Source organism: Brachionichthys hirsutus, chromosome 4 (assembly GCF_040956055.1).
Source record: "Brachionichthys hirsutus isolate HB-005 chromosome 4, CSIRO-AGI_Bhir_v1, whole genome shotgun sequence".
NCBI classification, from domain to species: Eukaryota; Metazoa; Chordata; class Actinopteri; order Lophiiformes; family Brachionichthyidae; genus Brachionichthys; species Brachionichthys hirsutus.
Window position 1 is genome coordinate 9,113,294 of NC_090900.1, and position 22,244 is coordinate 9,135,537.

At 39.4% G+C, this 22,244-nt stretch overlaps 1 protein-coding gene across 1 annotated transcript; it reads left to right on the forward strand.

The window, feature by feature from the left end:
* Positions 1-1,211: 1,211 nt before the first annotated feature.
* LOC137893109 (calcium-binding protein 7) lies at positions 1,212-17,669 on the forward strand. Its single transcript, XM_068738550.1, has 5 exons — positions 1,212-1,320; positions 14,868-15,011; positions 15,167-15,279; positions 16,355-16,505; positions 17,539-17,669. Exons 1-5 carry the CDS (start codon positions 1,212-1,214, stop codon positions 17,667-17,669), a joined length of 648 nt encoding a protein of 215 aa, XP_068594651.1.
* The last annotated feature ends 4,575 nt before the right edge of the window (positions 17,670-22,244 follow it).

Sequence of the window (22,244 nt, forward strand, 5' to 3'; positions counted from 1 at the left end):
AATTAGCTTATTGTAGTTTGTTGGTCAGCTGTTGTTTCATATACGATGCAATAACATTGAAGAATTCATAAAATAAATATAAAGACAATTAAACAAAGTCCCTTACAACAAATTATCTTGTGATAGCAATTTAGAAAGAAAGAAAAAAAGAAAGATTCAAACAGATCAACACCTAAAATTAACAGAATAGAGCAGAGGTATATATGGGGGAAACTCTTCTTTATCTCTTTCTACAATACTTCCGTTGTCCATCACGACTTGATGCAGTTTGTGCCACAAAACTTCAGAAGCATCAAGGTCTCGATTGTAATGCAATCACAGCGCATAGCGCAGTAGGAGAAACATCTACCGACCACATGCGACCGGCCAGCGAGGAATCAGAATGCGCATGGAGAGAAGCTGGAGAGAGAGAGAGCTAGAGAGAGAAAGAGGGAGAGAGGGAGAGAGAGAGAGAGAGAGAGAAAAAGAGAGAGAGAAAGAGAGAGAGAGAGAGACGAACTAGAAATCCACAGTGAGCTTCCTTTCACCAGGAATCAGCGCTTCACTCCTCCATTGATATGGAACAGCTGGATCGCAATGCGCCCCCCTATCCGTGACCAATTAGGAACGACGCTACTCTTATGGTCTTTGGGGGGCCGGACACGGGTTGACCCGCCATTTGTTCACACGTTCGAGGCTCTTTTCAAGTGTAGCGCGTCGTTTCTGTGGACTCTGTGAAGGGGGCTGCACGAAGGACGGTGTGCGTCAAGCGAGCGCGGATCCAACAAGTGGATGCAGGAATTTGCCGGCGGCAGACAAACGCTGGGACTAAATGCTCAGACAGCCGATCGATTGGTTTAAGACACCCGACACTTCAGATGCAGCTGGTCTTGGCTGATAGTGATTCATGCATGTACGTGCACGCGTTGTCTTAATTCTAAAGGCAGTTGTTCTTTTCTAGTGGACTTGTGTATTTATCTTTTTTTCTTTTATTTGAAAAGACCAATATATACAATGAGCTAGTACTCCCCCTTTAATTTTCCAGCTTTTTTGTTTCTAACCAAAGATTTTGCCAGACACGCTGCGGAATCCACCGTCCCCCCCTCACCCCCCCACCTCATCCATGGACTCGCTTCTCCGTTCCCCCGGCGACCGCGGAGGGAAGTTGGGATTCTCTCTGTAGACATTTCTGTATGACGAGGGCGCAGGTATAGCTGCCAAAGGTCGCAGTCATGCCGATGCACCCGATCTCCTCCACGTTGATGTACCGCGGGATGTGCACCATCCCCGACATCCTCTCCTACAGCGCGCCAGTGAATCTGCCCGAGGACGAAGTTGAAGGTGAGATGTTCTCCATTCGCGTATACCTGAGGGTGGTGACACACAGGAGCTGTTTTATGCCGAGCAGGCTCATGTCACGGTGCGGCGGCTGTGGGGTACTCCTGAGGTGGAGCGTCCATTCACTGGAGCCTCGGTCAGCACCTTGGACAGCGCTCACGACGCAGACGGAGATGGGAAAGGATTGATTTCAAACTTACCCGTTTCACATTTTCAAATCATCCTCTCTTTCTGATGTTGAAATATTGAACAGAATGTGCAAATATAATCTCACACGTTGTGATAAATCTGTACATTTTCTTCATTGATACAGATTTGCAGTTTATCCAGAGAGTGATGATTGCATATTTTGCCAATGTAAGACTGATTTGGTGAAATAAACTCAGGCGCGACTGCAATTGTTATGCTTCAAGGCCCACTTGAGGATTGCAGTGATGCTCTGGCATTATAAAAAAAAAAAAAAAAGTTGCTGGATGAATAGGACAAATTTCACTTCATGCCGACAGACTTTCTGACGGTCATACGGTCCAGAAGTGCTTGATAATAACCTACTCTGGAGACTCTGAAATGAAAGTGGATTAAACAACCATGATGAATAAAACTTACATTAAATGCATTGTTCTACATTACAAATCAATCCTTAATAGCACTGCTGTAGCAAATGGTGGCATTCCAGAGAGCATAGTGACATGATTCTGAGCAATTGGATTTTTTTCAAGCACCCTGAGAATATTCAAGCCTGCAGCACTTGTGGAGAACCCGAGCCATCTGCACATTTTTATCTGGAGCCCCAGGGACATTGTTCAAGCCCCAAAGTAAGTGTTGACATTAAGTTATTTCGCGGTTGCCATGAATTCAGCAGTGTGACATTGCAAGGTATCTCTGGCACATCCCCGCTGAATTGTTTCTTTCACGCATCTCTCATCCTTGTTACGTTAATAATGCATGAATAGTCAGGAAAACAACAGTGAGACATATTTCTTTTGACAATTTTGACTTCTTTCAACACAGAGTCTGACATATCAGCATGCACATTTTCTTTTAAAATGTCTGCCTTTCTGGTTCTGACTGGCATGCATATGTGTCAATTACAGACAAGCTGGACCTGTGAAAAATGTCCCCAACCATCATGCAGAATTTCCCTGAGATAAATAAGAAATTAGCCATTAATTGAACCTGGCGTTGAACACAGTTGAAAATACAACGGCACACACTCCTTCTTTGTCTTTCTCTCATCTTTGTATCTGCAATACGTGCAAAAACTCACTCGTATACACATAATAGAGTTGGCAGGGAAACACTTTTCACTGCTGAGGATGATGTTAATTAGAAATAGTGACCAAATATGAGTCTGATTTAAATTGCACGAGCCACCTCTGTGCCTGTTCCTGAAGGCCAGCAACATCCAGGAAATTTAAGAATGGTTGCAAAGTAAATAAGACTGTTTTAAGATTCTGTATTTTTGTCATTCAATTACCTTCATGTTGTGCTTTAAAACCCAACAAACTGAGTCCATGAAGTAAAGGAAATGTCAACATGGCAGTATCAAAAAATAATATTTGGTTGTCATTGCATCACACTAATGTCATGTGATTTCTAGTGTACAAGAACCTTTAATTGCAGACATATATTGCTGATTTTTTGTATTTTTTTTTTTTAGCTCTGCAGCAACACAGAACACATTTCAATCATTTTTGGTGGCACTAAAATCAATTTAGGATTGGTGAGATTCAGAAAACCCTAACCCTTTCCCCACCCTAATTTACAACTATGTTTTGAATGTGGCAAACAACAGACCACTCAATTTTGCCTTTAATGAGTCAGGAATGAGTGTGCCATTTGGGCTTTACAGCTCAACCTGCAGTGGGAATCTGAGCAGTAGAGAAATAATGGAGTGCTTTATGGAGAACGCAGGAGAGCCTGGGGTTATGCACAGCTAGCAGCAGCAGAGCTTTCTTCAGCCGTTGTTAAGTACTAGTGATCCCTTGTCAAGAACGTCTTACAGGTTGTGAAAGAGGACAACTCTAAAAGGAGAGTCACAAAGGACATCTATAATTGCTGTCCTTGTTTTCGTCAGTGTTACTAAAATTTGCAGCTCTTTCTGTCACACAGAAAAAAAAAAAAAGAAATACAAAAGATTATAAACATCACAGGGATGATGTTGGTTGGTTATTTTAGCAGAATTACCTCTAAACATGATTTTGCACTGAGGATGTTGAAGAAGTCAGCTATGTCACATAGCTCCATTGCACATTAGTGAATATGTGTATGCAAGTGTGTATTGGGAACGCTATTGGCATACATAACAAAGGACTTAATTTTCATTTAGCTTGGACACCCCAGGGACTGGACCAATGGTGCTATACTTTGTGGCTGAGGAAGCTGTCACAGCTATAATTGGAACAAAACACAATTTTTCTGATGTTCGATTAGGGCTGCGTGAGTGTGTGTGGTAGAGGGAGGGTGGCAAGAACCTTAATGTACATTGATGCAAGCGTAAATTGAATTGAACTCTAAATTCTTCATTTCTCCTCCTACACAAGAGGGAAAAAACACATTACAGGAGCTTGATATTGTTCAGACCTTCTCCACCATGAAAACACACGAACACACGAACACACACACACAGACACCCGAACACACACATGCACATACATGCAGAGCTCAATTTCAGTATTTGCACCGGTAGAATTGAGTGGGTAGCCCTTTTAACAATAGACCTATTGGATGCTGCAAAATAGGCTGAGGTTACAGCATGTTTTTTTGCTTTTGTCATTTTCCAGTTCTAGACTTGCTGGAAAAAAGAAAACCATTCATCCTGTCTCATGACCATTATAAACTGTAATGATTGCCAGAGGGGAGCTGCAATTTAACTTTGATCAAATGAATTAGGCCCAAATTCAGTTTGTTTCTGACAGTGATGAGACAGTTGCCCCAGAAACCTCAAAAAGCTTTATTCATTTGGGAGCAAGAATGATAATAAAATGCATTAATATATAGTTAATCATTAGGTAAATTCATCCAATTCATATACCGGTACATAAGAAAACTTCTCAAAGAACCTTAACAAAAATGTAGAATGAATGTAGCAAAAGCCACACGTTGGAGTTAAAACTAAATGTGTAACCATACAGCAACCTATAATATAATATATAATATTTGTAATATAAAGAAATAGTAATTTCGTGTTTTTGCAGACTTCACTCCAAATGCATGAAATTAAATAAGGCTTTGGGGGACATCATATTACAGGAATCTGTTTTGCTGATTATAGAACCAGAAGATTCCTAAGATTAAAAGTCACTGTGAACCAAAAATACAGATTTATATCCTTAAGTATTTTACCCTTTCAGGCAGCGGTCACGACAGTGGGCAGCTATTGAAATATTGTTTTCTGATAAACACATGAGTTTGAATGGTTTATTTGCACATCAGCCACTGGAGTGGACACTGTCAGTTGATTGTTTGGTTTTTTGCTCGTCGTGATTTACCCCGACCTGGATGACTAAGAACCGACACAGACACCTCATATACTGAAAGCCAATGACAAGCAATTGCAAGTAAAAAAAATATTTTAAACCAGATGGTCGACACACAGCTAGAACTTCTAAGTTAGTCATACAATTGCTAGATTTTCCTTGTGTCGATTTTATATTGGGAAAACATTTACATCATGCTTCTCTGGCTATAGTTCACCAACAATTCATAGGCTACAATGTAACCGGATGATTGGGGTTAATTGGGCAGGCAGGTGTGGGAGGGAGCACCTGTGGCCCGTTTACCACTGATTGGGGGGGCGGCGTATATAGGTGCTTCCCCTCCCTCGTGCCGGTGTCCTCATTTTGTGTTTTCCCCGTCTCGAAGGCAGGTTGGCCGTATAGACTGTCACTGCGTGTCTCTCCTTTTCTTTTGTTAGTTTTGTTTTTAGAGTGTAAATAAATGTTTTGAATTCCTAATGCCGTGCTGGTCATCACTGTGAGCGGACCTGTGGGTGGGAAACCCGCTAAAGCGAGCTGGGGACCAAAAGGAAAAACTATATCTTTAGGGGCAGGTCCTAAAGTGGCGTTGTTGGCGACCGTCGATTAGCCCCGTATGCACCACGCTACACTACACAGTCAATTCCTGCTGCAGTTCTTGAAAGTTTGATTATTATTTTTTTTATCTGTAGAGACTTTTTTGGGCTGGAAATGAACTTGTTAAAATGTCCAGCTTGTAATTCAAAGTTTTTGTATATTTCTATATTTTAATAATATATTTATAAAATATGGATTTGATTTTGTAAGCTTGTTTTTTATGCCTAAAGATGAGTAAAAATGCTGAAAAACAATCTGAATGAGGGTTTCATAATTCATGCATGAAAGGAGTAATGATGCAGGGGGGGTTTCTCTTAGTTTTAGTGTCATTGTGTTTGGTTGTTTATGAAAACATTTTCATGATCACTGAAAGAGACTTCAAAGTCAAACCTGTCGTAGAGCCCCGGTGGGGACAAATCTCTCATGGAGCATTTTAAATTAACGCTGTGTGACAATCAAAACCGCCACACCCGACAGTTACCTCTCCAGTTGTCAGTGTTACATGGCAGAATGAGAGGAGCTTCCCTAATATTTAGATCAAACAAAGATAGGCTGTCACTTCCAACCGGAGACAGGAAGCTGAAATGCGACAAAAAGGGAGTGATAACAAAACCACACTGATTGAAGATTAAATCTGGATTTGTAATATAAGTGATGACAGGAAGGTTTATCTGTTTGCCTTGCCTTATTTGTAAATTAGAAAGCTGATGGCCTTGGAATTAATGTATGCAGAAGGTTTCTGGAGGATGTGGCTTCAATCGACGTATTGCATGAAGGGACAGGATTAAAACTGCTTGATGTTTTAGCAACACTAGCAACATTTGTTTCACGAATAACACCATTGGCCAGTCAGTATTTCTAAATCTTAAATTTGACCAAGACTGAAATTGAAATTCATCAATTGTCATGAAATTGGGAACATGCATCTAAGTCAGCCTCACGAAGCTAACGTGAATGTAGCCCATATTCACATGTGTTCCTAGGGGCAAAAACTGCCTGAGGAGATGTTTGAGATCGACTCCTACTGTAGCTGCGACAAAAAAAACAACCATTGACACATTCTTTGCCCTGAGGTGGAGGGTTGACATCTCGCCCTTTGAAAATTCCTACATGAATACAAATGAAGATATTTAAAGACATCGGCATCTGCTTGGCGAGACAGAAAGTATGTTCTTAATGTATTGCTAGTATAGAATCAGTGGGCGCACATGGTGTTAAGACGATTTGGATAACACAGAATACAATTACAAATCATGGTGATAGCATGCAGATATGGAAGCTCATTATCAGGAGTGTGGAGTAGATACTGTAAATAAACAATCCAAATAGTTTTCTCTTACAAAGACAAAACAAAACACCTTATTTCACTAAAATTGTATCTCTCAGCCAATTTGTTCCATCCCACACATTGATGTGAGCATTTCATACTTATGAAAAAAAATCAATCAAATCAATGTTCTTTAATGAAACAATTCTGAAACAAAATTTCGCTGTAAACCGGTAATTTACTTAATTTTACATTTGCAACAAAGGTGAAATTCCACTTGTGCCTTTCAATACCTTTGAAAGGCCGAAGATAATATTTTGTAATCATGTCTTAGATTTCTCTAACAAACCATTAAAACCCTATTGCAGTGATTGTATGTGTGGATTCACAGTGTCTCAAACATTGATGCAGGATCATGTTAAGGGACTTTCCTGAAGAGAAGTATCCTCTATGTTCTACTGTATGTGAGTACCTGACAGGCCTCTGAGGCTTTACAGAGTATGATACCAAAACACTTTCACAGAAGCATGACAGGAATATTAGCTTTGATAAACCGCAACATCGCAGATGTGCCGCTCCTATGAAAGTGTCCTTTTAAACTGGGGTGCAGAAACCGTAATACAGTACACCCTATATGTAACACATCAACTTCAAACAGGCACTGCATGTTATTACAGCATAGTTATCACAGTTTAGAACGGACAATCTGGCAGTGTTTACGAACAAGGACAAATCCATTTTAGGACATTAAACAAAATCCAGACACCAAGAATCAAGAGTTGATTGGGTTCCTCGCAAAATAGAATAATGATTCTTTTTTGTTTCATGACTGAGGCAGAAACGGCACACAAATGTATTCAGATCCGATGTCTGTGCCGATCTAGACTCAATGCTCGTGACCCCAAGTTGGCCATCTCTCATTGTCTTTCTCAGGTGGTTTTTAATAAGGATTAGGACTGAAAAGCGTTGCTGCCCTGATGCACTGCTGATATTACAAAAGCAATCATACTTCTCATGAAAAATATCCTAAATGTAGTATCGGATGACAAGTGATACCTGCTCTTGCTTCTGACTGGCTTTGTTTTCATCGGCAATTACCGGTATACTGAAAGGCTTATTGCTCTTTGAAAGTGTGTTTTTGTCATTATTATATATCATTATCAGGCCTTTAGTTTATAAATCTTTTTTTAATTTGTCATAGTCTGTCTCCTGGATACATGATATATCTTTGGGACTTCATCCAACAAATGTAGTTGCCATAGCAATTCTCTGCATACATACAGTAAACAAATGCCAATCAATGTGTACTTTCCTGCATTTTCATTAACATTTACAGAATAAACCATCTGCATCAGGTCCCTGGGCCAGCACAACAATGACTCAAAGGCTGCGCAGGACACTGTGTTCTGCCTTAGGCAATCTCTGGAAAAAAATAAAATAAAAAATGCTCCTTAATACTTACACACACGAAAAAAAATGTCTCTCCTTTCCCACAATCCCACTGTTGTCATAACATGCCCAAACACTCATTACCTAAATGTTGATCCAGAAGTAGCCAATCTAATTTATATTCTGGTCACTTCAATAGAACTATTAAAGCATTAGCATACCACCAGGTCCTGCAGGCACTGAAAAAAATAATGTTTGGAAACTGTGGTCATATAGAGGATGGGTGAAAATCTGCTGCACCAAAATCACTCTCGTCATCTTCATCTGAATCTGTGTCAACTTTGCAGCTAAAAACCCCCAAATAGAATTAATTTCTCACATCAATCATATCTATCAACATTTGTTATTTCACTAGCAAAGACCACACAACTGTACAGTATACTACAGTTATATTGTTTAGAAATGTCTACACAATCAGGCAGCAGCGTGTTGCAGCAAGAAAGTTACAGGTTTGATTCCACATGGAGCCTTTCTGTGCAGAGTTTGCTTGTTCTTCCTGTGCCTGTGTGGGTTCTCTCTGGGCCGGTTCTCTCCAGGTTCTCCTCCAAAAACATACAACTTAGGTCAACTGAACATGAATGTGAGCGTGGATGTTTCTTTGTCTATGTGTGGCCCTGATCATGAAGTACCGTCCAGGGTGCACCCCGCCTCTCGCCAGTCGTCAGCTGGGATGGACTCCAGAGTAAATGAGACAATTATGATCATCTCTTCAAGAAGATGAATCAATGAATGACTACACAATCTTAATATGTTGAGGGATGGTGAAGCATCTGTCATTGAGCTGCTTCATCTGTACACTCATTCATATGAGTTAAAATGACTGAGGAAGTAAATAATTAATCAGGATGTAAAGGTGGGAAGAAAGGGAAGGAAAAAAGTGATACAATAAACCTAAGCTCTGGACCGGGGACAGCTGGGGTTGCATGTGAGACCTTGTTGCTGCTGCTAATGAAATTGTTAATATAAAATGTACGTGTGATCAGTTGCTGTAAAAAAAAGGCATTGGTGTCATGGAGAAAATCATGAAATGATGCAATCCGAACTGCTGGATCGGTTATAGCGGAACAATTAATTTCCATTTTGATTTCACACAAAGGAATGAGTCCAGAAGACCTTTTATACCTGTGAAATGAACTGTGATGAGATGGGCCACATTCCCTGCCTTTGATTTGATCGGCTTTGAATTTAAGCCAGTCGATACACCCAAACCCAGTAGCGGGAAAAACATGATCCATGAGCATGTTTGGACAGTTGATGCGATGAAACTGATTCGGGATAGTTGGATAAAAAGTAATTTGTGGTGAAAGGTTTTGATTGTCCACCTTTGTTTCATGTGTGCCTCTCGTGTTTCAGCGTTGTACCAGACATTGTGTCTGACTCAACTTGGCATCGCTTGAGATGATAAAAACTTTCAGCGCCCAGATAACCTGAGAGGGAAGAAAAATCGATTAATTTAAGATTCCCCTTTTTCTTATTGGAAAAGAAAGAACTGGCAAATTTCACAGCTTCCCACCATCTGCAATCATTCAAGGGCAAGCAGGATTTAAAAAGCTGACCTTTCTAACATTTTCCCCACGTGGTCAGTGCTGCTCGGGAGAGGACTGCTTCAATTGAGGGAGTTGCTTTTATCCAGACCTTGAGATGTGATTTTTCCTTAATACGTGGATGGCTTAAACATGCTTATATTCCCATTTTGAATTCTCCAGAGCCTTATTAGAAGCCTGTTATGGTAATATAAAAATCTTTCTGGTGCCCAAATTGGCCTGTAAACAGCTAAAGGTGGATTAAGGTTTGTACGGGTGTTTGAATATAGTCAGCTGATGTTCACATACACACACACACCTACACACCTACACACAAAGCGATGTACTTTTCTCACACTAATAAGATCTTACATAGAGTGGGTGTGCTGCAATTACCCATTCAGAGCAGAGCAACCCTACAAGAAGGTGCAGGTTGTTTTGGTATGATGAGGATCGCCGGCTTACCAAGCCAGTCCTTGGATTCCATTAATGGACACTACATTGCTACAAAAGCCCCGTATTCACCTGTTCTGCTCAAGGTTCACCATGTAGAATTCGTTTTCACTGATGTTAAATTTAGCCAGAAAGATAGTTAGTCTTTGTACCAGCCAAGCATCGCCGCGCATTTCTCTTGTGATTTCAGCTGCTGATGCTCGGGTCTCTCAACTAATGCTAACTTAGGTTATCATTCTCTGTCAGATCACATCACGAGGCATGTGTCATATCTTTTCGAAGGTCAACAAGCACCTCTATACATCAAAGCAAATACCGTTCAACAAAAATAGTCACACCTTCTTAGTGAACCTGCAGCCCAGAAGCCCTACAGCATTCATTCATTTTCCAACCCCTTATTCCGTCATCGGGTCGCGGGCCAAGCTGGAGCCGATCTCAGCAGTCAACAAGAAACAAGGCAAGAACCTAAACTATTGACATCCAAATTATACCGATCACTGCATAGAGAGAGCCAAGTCATATGAAACAGTTTCTTGGAGCTATTCCCATATTGTCAACACAAAGTACTAAAGAAATAAATATGCAGAACTCATAAATATTAATAATCTGTAACGAACTGCCGACGTGTCTAGGGTGTACACCACCTCCCAGCTGGGATTGGCTCCATTGCCAGAATAAATGGATTCAGATAGTGAATTTGAATATTTGAAATACACTGTACTCTTTCAGACTGATAGTCTGGTCTAGCTTGCTGAATGATTTAGGAATTATAAATTACTTGCCCAATCTTAGAATCCATTTCTCTTTTAGATCTCTTGTGGTGAGCCAGGTTTGTCCCATTGAGTACAAAGATCTTGTTTCCAAGGGAGACCGGGCCAAGAGGGCAGCAGCAAGGTCAGCGTAAAATAATAAACCATACATACAATTTACAACGTAAAACCTTCCTCACATAAAACACCTCCAGGGTTAGAGCAAGAAAAGACAGACATCACTACGTTTGGGGCAAATGTCCAGCGACAGCTTTGTTACTACAGGATCGTATTAAAAACCTTGAGGTTATATTGTGTTCTCACCTGAGGCCTCTGCCCATTTGGAGTACACATTTGATATCACATAAGTGTTCTTCTCTCATCTTTAATGTATTTTGAGCTAACAGCTCGTTCAGAATGCAGCGGCCCATATATTGAAGAAATACAACACAAATATCTGACCTGTTTTAATGCATTTGCTCTTTTTTTTTTTAAAGATTTTCCTACTGGTTTTTAATTTACATGTTATGAATGCATCACACAGAGGCGTGCCATGGATAATAGATCTCTCTGCAGCCGACCTCCTTGTTGTCCCATATGGTTGTTTCTTATCATTCTTATTCTTATCATTTTTGATTCTCTGTGTTGTTCTACTGTTGCTCAGTAAAGAACTGGGCTGTATGTTTGTATGGAAGATTCACATTTTCTTGCTTATGTGAAGATGAGAGAATAAACAGCAGTTGTACCCCTTGAGGACCATTAAGAATAACTATTATATATATAATAAGAAACGAAATCTTGGATGTGCAAGCAGCAGCACTGTACCCATGTTTAAATGTGTACATAGTTTTATCTCTAACATTTCTTTTTTATTACTGTCTTGTTTTATTCTTAATTGTTTTAGTTCTGTGATAAAAACATGCATAGATGACTTTTTAAAACAATTTTCCTTCCTTTCCATGTTTGGAAATGGATATCTGTGTTGGAAGCCCATCTGTGGACAGGTGCTGCAAATTAGCTTCAGCTATAAGCGCTATAATGCAGGCATCAGATACTTGTGCTACATGTGTCTATGTTTTGTCTTTGTCCATATTCAAATAAACCAGAAATAATAAATAATAATCCTATATATGGATGTGTGTTCACTGCACAAAGAAAAAAAAAGTGCTTTGCTGAATTATAAATCAGTCTCTTTTTTTAATCAATAATGCAGGGTTATGCATGGCCTGCTTTTCTTATTTTCACTCTGGAAGCGCTCAGGTAGAGTTCAGGCAAAGGCAAATGGTTTTGATTCTATATTTTTAATAGCATGCATGTCAAGTTATTTTAGTACAGGTATTATGTCCTTTAAAAGGTGCATGAGTATAACATCTTACTATAACAATTTGTGGCCATATTATTAATATCTATATATTGAATTAGTAGCATTGCATGCAGCATACATGACTCTATTTTCTGCACATCTAGATGCATCATCAATGAATAATGCTTTCAGGGGAGACAGAACATTTACTACAATTGTTTTGGCGCCTAATTCAAGAGTGTTTGCCTGCTGCTTGCATGCAACATTATTTTATCTCTTTGCTGCCGGTATGTGCTGGAAAGCCTCTAATTGGAGGGTAAACAGATGGAGCAAGACCTCAGGTGGATTAAGAGGCATTGTTATTCTAGAAACATTAAGATCACACCAAGGGAAGGACTAAAACCTCAATGGCTCTCAATGATTGAAACTACACCTCCAGTAAGACATTGTGCAGGGAAAAGAAATCGGTGCAGTGAATGTCATTCTGGTGGACTTTATGAATGGCATTGCCAGATGCTATCCACTCTGTGATTGCCTCGTACCCTTATCTCTGTAGCAGGATTTTATTTTCTGCAGATATGTTCTTGATTGCAGCAAATAATTTTCTCAAGTTGTGTCAGCTAATTATACAAAGAATGCTGCACAGGCTTTCTCACCATTATCGACCGTTTGCGTTTTGTTTTTCCAGAGAGAGCAGCAGTTGCAACGTATAAAGTTAGTTTATATTATTACATTTAGATAACAGCAACTCATTTGGCATAAACTGAGAAGATAAAGGCATTTCATTGGCATTTGGAGACCATGCAGCAGGCTGTTAATGTCAGTGAACTGTGCAATAAGTTACACATTAAGCAACATCATTTAGTTCTTGTGTTGTTTTTATTATTCATACAGCGCTCCTCCTTATAATTGCAAATTCTTTACTCTGACTTCATCTGTAATGGTCTGTCAGACCTCTGCAATAAGGTTTCAGGAGAATAAAGACGCTTATGAGTATATGAGTTGGAATGGAGATTTCATTGCATGCCATATTAGCAGCATTACAGATATTTTATGTAATGTGATAATTAATATCATCTCTATCTTTAGCAATCCTGCTCTACCCTGTTGTTCTGCTAATCAAGCAGTGAATTTAACATTGTGTTGGTTTTAAATGAGGAGCTCTTTCTGCACTGTAAGATTAACAGCATTATGATTTCCTCCAGTTACTGTGCCTCTTGGTAATGATGGGGTCATTCTCCACTCACTGCTTCATGTGTCCAGCACTGGAGCATTGTTTTACTACTTGATGTTTTTTTTGGAGGAGCTTGAGTCTCTGTACGCGATGCTTTTTTGTCCTCCTCAGTTTTAGCTGAAAGTAACTTTCTTCCTGTCAATCAACATTTCCAAAGTCTGTAGAACTGGAAGAAACAAGGCATGACTGATCAACAATCAGTGCTCCGGATATATTTAGTGCTAAACTTTTACGTACGAGTTTGTTGTTTGGTTGGCAGTCTTGGTCAAAGCCTATAGCAGCATAACATTTGCCTTGTATGGGCAGCGGAGGTGGAGATTCAACGTGGCAAAGCAGCGAGCAGCCACTGAACAAATAGTGCCATAAATTACAGCAGCACACACCACAACGGAACGATCTCACACAGATGCACATTATATACTTTCATTCAGCACTGGTACTACAGAGACCACATAATTTAAGGAAAGCGAAACCCACACACAGATGAGCCTTGCGTCCAGTCTCGTTGCTACAGCATCAAAAGACAAGCCTATATTTTAATATTTAGCAGTCTTGAATTCGATCGATTAGTTGAGACCCTGAAATGAAACGGCGACTTGTCCAGAGTGTACCTTGTCTCCTGCACGATGTCAGCTACGATAGGCAAACCCGGGACCCCCCCGATTTGGATATGAGGCTGAAGATGAGACAATTATGAACTGTCTCGTCTTCAAAAAGAACTTTAAAAAATACGTTTATATTATTCTCATCCTGATCGCTTGTTGATCAGGTTTCTAATCATAGAAACAATTCTGGAGGAAAATACAAGAAGTGACACACACGAAATGCATCATAATTAACTTTTTTTCTGAATACAGCAATCATCTACTTTTCCTGCTCTATTAAAATAATATTTTACCCATATTATTCATCACAGCCCCCACCATTACCATTTTGCTTGATTCCTTCACATTATGACCTGATTTTGATGGAAAATCTTACAGGTAGAGGTTAAGCAATTATCCCGAACCAGCAGTAATTGTTTTTGAGTTATGGAAATCTTATTCCATCCTTTGTGTCATTTTTTGTCTTCCTTTCTCAGCGACTATTTGACTGCTGGGACTCAACAGTAGAAAATGCAACCATCTGAATACGTTTCACACCTCATTTAACAGCACGGCATTGTCTTGTTGTTATTTTTGGAATTAAAGCCTCAGATTTGGCAGCATCGCCTTGATACATCCTACCAAAATGTTAAATGCAAGGAAGGAAGAGAACACTTTCTTATAAATTACAGCAATTCATCCTAATCTTAGCTCATTGTTGGAGTGTAATTTTTATTTAATTGTAATATTTTTTCCCATTTTGCCAGAACAATTTGTTCTCCGAAGCTGTCAACCCCCATATAACTATGACTCAGACATTGATGCAGCATCACAAATGTGTGGAACATTTCCCATATCCATGTGTGTGTGTGTGTGTGTGGGTGTGTGTGTGCGTGTGTGTGTGTGTTTGAGCAGAAATCCGTGAGGCCTTCAAAGTGTTTGACCGTGATGGCAATGGATTCATCTCAAAGCAGGAGCTGGGGATGGCCATGCGTTCCCTGGGCTACATGCCAAATGAGGTGGAGCTGGAGGTCATCATCCAGAAACTGGACATGGATGGTAAGGTGAACACAAGACACTTAAATTAGGATTTCATTTTTTTTTTTATAAGTCAAGAAAGCACAGAAACAGTTTGTTCTCTATTGAAAACTGGACAGTAATACTGTATTCAGTAAACCTAGCAGCAGTCAACACCAGCTGCCTCTCTCCCACAGGCGACGGCCAGGTGGACTTTGAGGAGTTTGTCACACTTTTGGGCCCAAAGCTGACGGCAGCGGGGTTGCCCGATAAATTCAACGGCACGGACTTTGACTCGGTTTTTTGGAAGGTGCTCATTATTCACTTTCTCGTTTCCTGCTTATTAGAGAGAAGATATATGGTGAAGTCTCAGCTGCAGAAAACCTCAAAGTGTAGAGAAGCATTTAGATTCTGCCACTGTGCTAAAAAGAATAAAGAAAAAAAGCATTTCTATTGCCACATCCACCGAGTGGTTAATGAGGAATTTTAATCTCGAAGAGATTTATATTCCCATAAAAACTTTATCCTTCATCAATACTTTGAGTTGATATCTCTGTAAAGATCTCCATGGCCACAGTTGAATTACTCAAAATTAAAGCAGGTTTTTATTGCATTTGAAATGGTTCTTTATTTAGGTCCACCACATTAGGTAATAAACCACACACTTTGACAGTGGGATGGGTCTCGTGTCAAAGTCACCCTTGTTGTACAGTAGCCAGATGATAGCAGAACTGGATATATAGCTGTCAGAAAAGCTCTACATCTAAAGATGATGTTTAAGGGAATTCTTGGTGCAGTCAGAGTAGCAAAAAATGGTGAAGGCAGCTTAGCTTTACATAACATGGAAGTAGTATCAAATCTGTACTGCTGGATCGATCAGACAGAACCTCCAGTCTTTACTCCATGTGAGCTAAAACTCAAATTAGCACAGGTTCCCTTACTATTTACAGGTTTTTGTGTGGAATTGAAAGAAGTACATTTAATAAGTACCTAATGTAAATACTTATTAATTTATATATTTTCAGGAAAATTATACCTGCTATGTCACTAGAGATAATAGCTATATGTACATCTGAGTATCCAGAGAGTGCGTTGCTACTGTATAGATTACTAGCCCCCCCCCCACCAAAAAAAAACATGTCAGACGCTTCTCACCTTTCATCATATGTATACCTCCATCATTTCATGTCACTTACACTGTTGAGAAGTCTTCAATGTACTTTCATACAATATCCTGCTATTTCCTTTATAGTTCACGCCCCGTCCCCCTTGAGTATTGTGTGTGTGTGTGTGTGTGACTACTGTATGCATATATGTGTAAATGCATGTCTTTAAATTTAGCATGCTTGTGTACATCCATGCTGATTTTAAAACTCTATCTCCAGTGTGATATGCAAAAGTTAACAGTCGAAGAGCTGAAGAGGCTTCTGTACGACACCTTCTGTGATCACCTCTCCATGAAAGACATTGAGAACATCATCATGACTGAGGAGAACCACATAGAGAACCCTGAGGACTGCCAGGTTGATATAGACAGTAAGGAAAACCCTCCTGCACTTGAATGCAATTTCTCAACCTTTATTTCAGACACGAACAAGATGATGTTCAAGTGAATGGTGAACTTGTAAGCGTTGCATTTGCTATTTATTGTAACTTAAATTTGGTATTGTTTTGAATTATGTTTTTTTTTTTGCTTGCATAAATTGTATATGATGACATGAAGGAGGGACTTCACAGTGTACAGGATGAAATGTTGCACCTCCCCCTCTTTCTCTTCACCTGAGGAAGTTACTACTATTTCTAAAGCTCTATCTACCCACACAGCTTCTCTGTGGAGAACCCAATCCTCTAGCACTCATTTGAAAGCCACTGCATGAAATACAGGCAATCACTAAATGAAAGCGTGCGGGGTATTTACAAAAAACGCCCTCAATAAAAGAGTGAATTATACCTCTTGATTACTAGATTACAGGCAGTTACAGAAAATGGCTCTCTCAAAGGCTGGAATTCTAATTTCATGGTTCTTTTATAGAGGGTCATTTGGTAACTGTAATGAATGCTGGAGCTGTTACTCTCTGATGTGCAGTGATTATAATCTTTTTATTCTGTTTAAAAATACAAACATTTATTTATAGTGGTTTTTCTCACACCTGTAAGCAGTTTCAGCGCCTTCAATTAAAAAAAAAGATATGACAAATTAGAGTTTCTGTTTGAACTTCTGTTTGAACTTGTCGAGTTTTCTTGGTCATTGCTTCAAATGACTCCACGAAGACATTGTACTTTTAATGAGGAATCTTTTATATGCCAGTCAAGCGTCAATCCATTTGTTATTCCAAAACTCCAATCAGTGTTTCAATCTGTACGTAGTTACACGGCATACAGGTGTGAAAATGGATCTGCTCTGCAGTGTTCATCCCTTATAACTGTTGACACATGTAATTATAGGTTTTGTGATAAGTTCTTTCACTCACCGTTAGATATCTCTCAAGCAATAAATAAAACTTGATTTAATGGACCTTTAAGCAATATTTATCTCCTTCCCACCCACCTCTTCTTCTCTCCCTTTCAGGTTCCAGCCCAACGCAGCATGTCAAGCAAACGTGTGTGCGTAAGAGCTTAATATGCGCCTTCGCTATTGCTTTCATCATCAGTGTCATGCTCATCGCCGCCAATCAGGTGCTGCGGAGTGGCATGAAATAAGGGTTAGTGGTATCTTCAGACTTGACCTCCACCGCATGGCTGTCTGGTAGATGAGAAGATAAATCTAAGAGACAATTCAAAGGACAAAGGAGTCCAACAGATGACTGCAGAATAAATCAAGTAATCACAGACACTACAAGTGGAATATCTCTCGGGGTCAAAGTTGCGTTTCAAGGACAATAGGACCTCACATACGTTTGTATGTTTTGAAATACATATCACTCTTCGTAATAAAGCATTTATTCATTAGCTATGTGCATTTGTTGCGTTCAGTACTGTGGCAGCTATAGAGAGAAGTGTAGTGACTATTCTGTTTTGTATTTGTCCAGTGTACCATGCAGTTTACTGTAAATGAGTAGAAAGAAATCTGTGAAATATTGTGAGAACAATGGAGGAAATGTATGTGGGCAAGCAACACTGTTCAAAAACCACTAAAGAATAATAATAATAATAATAATAATAATAATAATAAAAGCTTGGTAAGAAATTGAAGTTCTTGCAGGGAGAAGCGTGTGAGTTTACAAATGCTTTCACTCATTCACAAGCTGCAAGGCTTCAGACTGATGGAGGTGAAGCAGGTCGACAGCTCTCGGTGGGGAGATGTTCAGGTCCAAATGGTCGGTTAACTGTCTGAAAAATGGCTGGACATATTGTAGACACTCAACCCTACCTGCCTGCACAGCAAGGCTTTTCAGGCCTCAGATGACATCATCTATGCATGACATGCATGGTTTTAAAACGTCGTCTCTACAAATCTGTAAACGTTCTTATCAATGTATTGCAGTACTCATTATGGCTGTGTGACAGAATTGTTTCCGTCTACTTAATGATAACTGTGAGCAAATGTGTTTGGTGAAGAGCACCAACAATCAAAACAAATTTAATGAATACTAATGCATGAAAAGAAGGGCTGCATCAGAACATGCTCATTAAAAAGAAAATGCCCATTGGATTGCTCAACTGTGGACCTCGTGCTGCAACCGGCATGCTGTACGATCATGTCTGACCACAGCCAAAGAGCTGACGACGTTAAGATGTGTGCCACTATAGAATATGCATCAAAACTGATCCAGTCGGTCGCGCTTATACAAATGAACAAGGATGTGTTTTGTTCCTTTTTAAAGGGTTACTCTTGTCGGTCTGTACGTACGTCTGTGTGTCCACATGTGTGTGAACTGCAAGATGAAATTCAGTGAAATCTCACACATGCTTTGTAGGAGCTCTAAAGGTTTGCGTGTCATAACTGATTTATTGATTTTCATGTGATTTTGCATACATTCACTTTTGTGTTTTTATCTCCAGTGGTTGAAGCATCTGTCCTGTCCATAAATTCTTTCTAGATCTGTTTTTTCCCCACATTGGATGCTTTGTTAGGGAGCAATAAATGACTAAAATCGCATTTTTGGAATGGTTTGAAGTGAACACACATGAATCTTCAAAAAGAGTTTCTCGAGCACTTTTAAATGTTTTGTGTGTGTGTGTGTGTGTGTGTGGCAATACAACAGTAATGTTCAGACAGTTCAGCCCTCACATTTAGTCAGATGCAAGGATAAACAGGACAAATGGTGTAAACTGTTGCAATAAATGATATATGAAGCACTATGTGAATTTGATTGGGTGTAGCTTAGATCGTTGTGCATGCATAAGGGTAAGTTCTGTCAATATTGATGTGCATTGTGCATATATATACTAAATTCAACCAAAGCTTTGGAGGTATCTGTGACAACCAAACTGGGCTACATAATGGTAAAATTAACATTTGCATTATTGTCGTGACATTACAGAAATTAAATATCAAAAAAAACTTTTTTTAAAGCCAAATGTGATTTTTTTTCCAAACACCTTAGATGTGTTAAAAACGCAATAAATTAAGAACAACTTCAAAAATCCCTCAAAAATAAGAGATATAAAGATCTAAAGGTTTTATGCTATGGAAATCAATTTGGTAGGGCTGTGACCAGCAGCTCCTCAGACTAGCCTGTAGCGCAGAGCCAGATGGGATAACGGTGATCAGTTGAGCAATTTGTCAAATTGTCAACTCTATTGGAAAAAGTCTTAAAAAAAAAAGTCAATTTACCTTTGTTCCAATTTTGCACTTTAAGATGTGCTGCAGCACACAGCAACAACTCACCGCCATGATTGTTCATCCATTTCCAGATATATTGCTGGCATAGAGACTTACTTTACCATAGATGTATCTATTTTTGTGATAAGAATGTGACAGTCTAGAATGTTAACTGTCTGACAAATTATGCCGTTTCATTGGTTTTCTATTGTATATTCACTGTGGGAAAATCTTTCATAGGGAATAAAGTTATAATAATAATTTGTCTTATTCTTTGAGACAGTTTTACATTGTGCATACACCAAAAATACAAGTTTATAGTTTCTCACCAGAGCAAAATATACAAATCAATATTTATTTTCTTTGAACAGATAAAAAAACAACATGTACAGTACAGTCTACTCAATGTTATATTTTCATTGTATTGTACTTTGATACTTGTCTCTAGGTCTCACAAAAATGTAATTGATCATGTTATATCTGTTCATTGACTTTACCTGATGTTCTTCAATGTCTGTGGAACTGTACTTCACATGAATAAAATCATATGATGATCATGTCACATGTTGGCTACATACTTTTGATTTGTCAACTTCTCAGGGGAGGAGCTCGTAATAACCATTTGAAATGCAGGGTCTCTATTGATTGACATCCTGATTTTTCAAATCAAAAGCTTCAAAAAGTGATGAGATTAACATATAATTGCGAAGCAAGAGCCAAATCTGCCCAGTAAATGAAAATAATTGATTAAGAGAATCACTAACTGTGGAATGAAACAAAGAGGATGACTCAAATTCAAGGAGGTAAAAAAAGGAAAAAGAAATCTAGCAACCCGTGGCAAATTATGAGATGTAGGAATAATTATGGTGGCCGCTGTGGCTCAGTTGGTAGAGCTGGTCGTCCGGTGACCGATAGGCCTGGCTCGGACTGTCCACGTGTCAAGGTTTCCTTGGGCAAGACGCTGAACCCCAAATTGCCCCCAGTGGGCCTGGCAGCACCTTGAATGGCAGCAGTCGCCCACTGGAGTGTGAATGCGTTTGTGAATGGGTGAATGCGAGGCTCTGTAAAGCGCTTTGGGCACCGTGAAGGTCAGAAAGCGCGATATAAGTGCAGTCCATTTAGCCCCGTCCTTCTAAGAGATATCGGGAAATAAATGTACGCGGAGCTTTTCAAGTGCAAATATTTAACTATGAGTAAATAAAATCAAAAGTAGAAGAAAATATTTGCTCTCAAAACAAAAACTGACACAGCATGAGGTATTGCAGCCTCAAGTGAGCTGTTGTTTCATTCCATCATCAGGGTATCGCTATCAGAGAACCGATAACTGTCAGGATGATTCTGTGTTCTAACCACTTTTTTTGTTTGATATGTTTTAGAAAGTTCCAACACAAGCCCTTGCCAGAATGAGAAACAGTTATATTATCCCCAGATGATAGAGAGAAAATAGAAAAAAAGAATGTCATTTCTTTTGTCTCCACATTCATCAGTAGCTGAATGCCTCAAGGTGAACACTGGTAATCAAAAGGAAGGACCTTGAATGACATTCATCGTTTTGTGTGTGTGCTGTGTTAAATGTGTTGGGAACAAACACACACGAACACACAAACCTTTACAAGCCTTAACCTGATGACATTTGATAAGAGAATTTGGTTCTGCACAATCACATACAGTAAATTATAAATGAAGAAGCACCTGTCAGTTTCTACGTGATACTGCAGCGCCAAAAAGTCAGTTTTAGTCAGGAGAGAATCCAGATTTATCTCAGATCCCTCGGTGGGATCAGCAACTCAGTAACTTTTTTACTCAACTACAGGTTTCAGAGAGAGCAATATTGCATCAGTCCTTTAAGGGCTTTTTCTGAAATTCTGCCCTTAACCAGCACTTTTGTGCACCCAGGTATGATATACCTCATAGGCAAAACATTAAGACTTTTCATTTACAAATAAAATATATGTAAGAGAACAAATCCAGGGTCAGATGCTGTTCATGATATGACTTAAAACACAGCGACGACAAGGCCCAGTGACTAGTGGAGAAAGGACGTGAGATCATGTTTCAAAACTACTCACCTTTATACATAAGTGCTGTGCATACACTTACAGGGAGTTTGGTTAATCCTGGCCAAGCTGCACAAACAAAGAGGGACATTGAGCATATTTACTTCTTCACTAGGCCCCAGAGTTTAGCCCGTATGTTCTAGGAATCCGAAAATTCATGAAAGGTATATTTAGTTGGTCAAGCACATGTTCACATATGGTGTAACAATGTTCATGCAGGAAAAACACTGTTTAATAATTACCTCCACCGAGGTGAGACGGAGGTTGTGGAATTTTCTGTAACATTGCAGTCAATGGAGCTTCAAAATTTGTTCCTCAATATCTCGGTTGATTATTGACCGACGTTTATGGAATTTGACACAGCCATGTAGGGCGGGGACCTCTTTCTTACCACCGGATTTCATCTGGATCTGATCCAGAGTAGAGTCAGTAAAAAATATTTAATTTTAATAT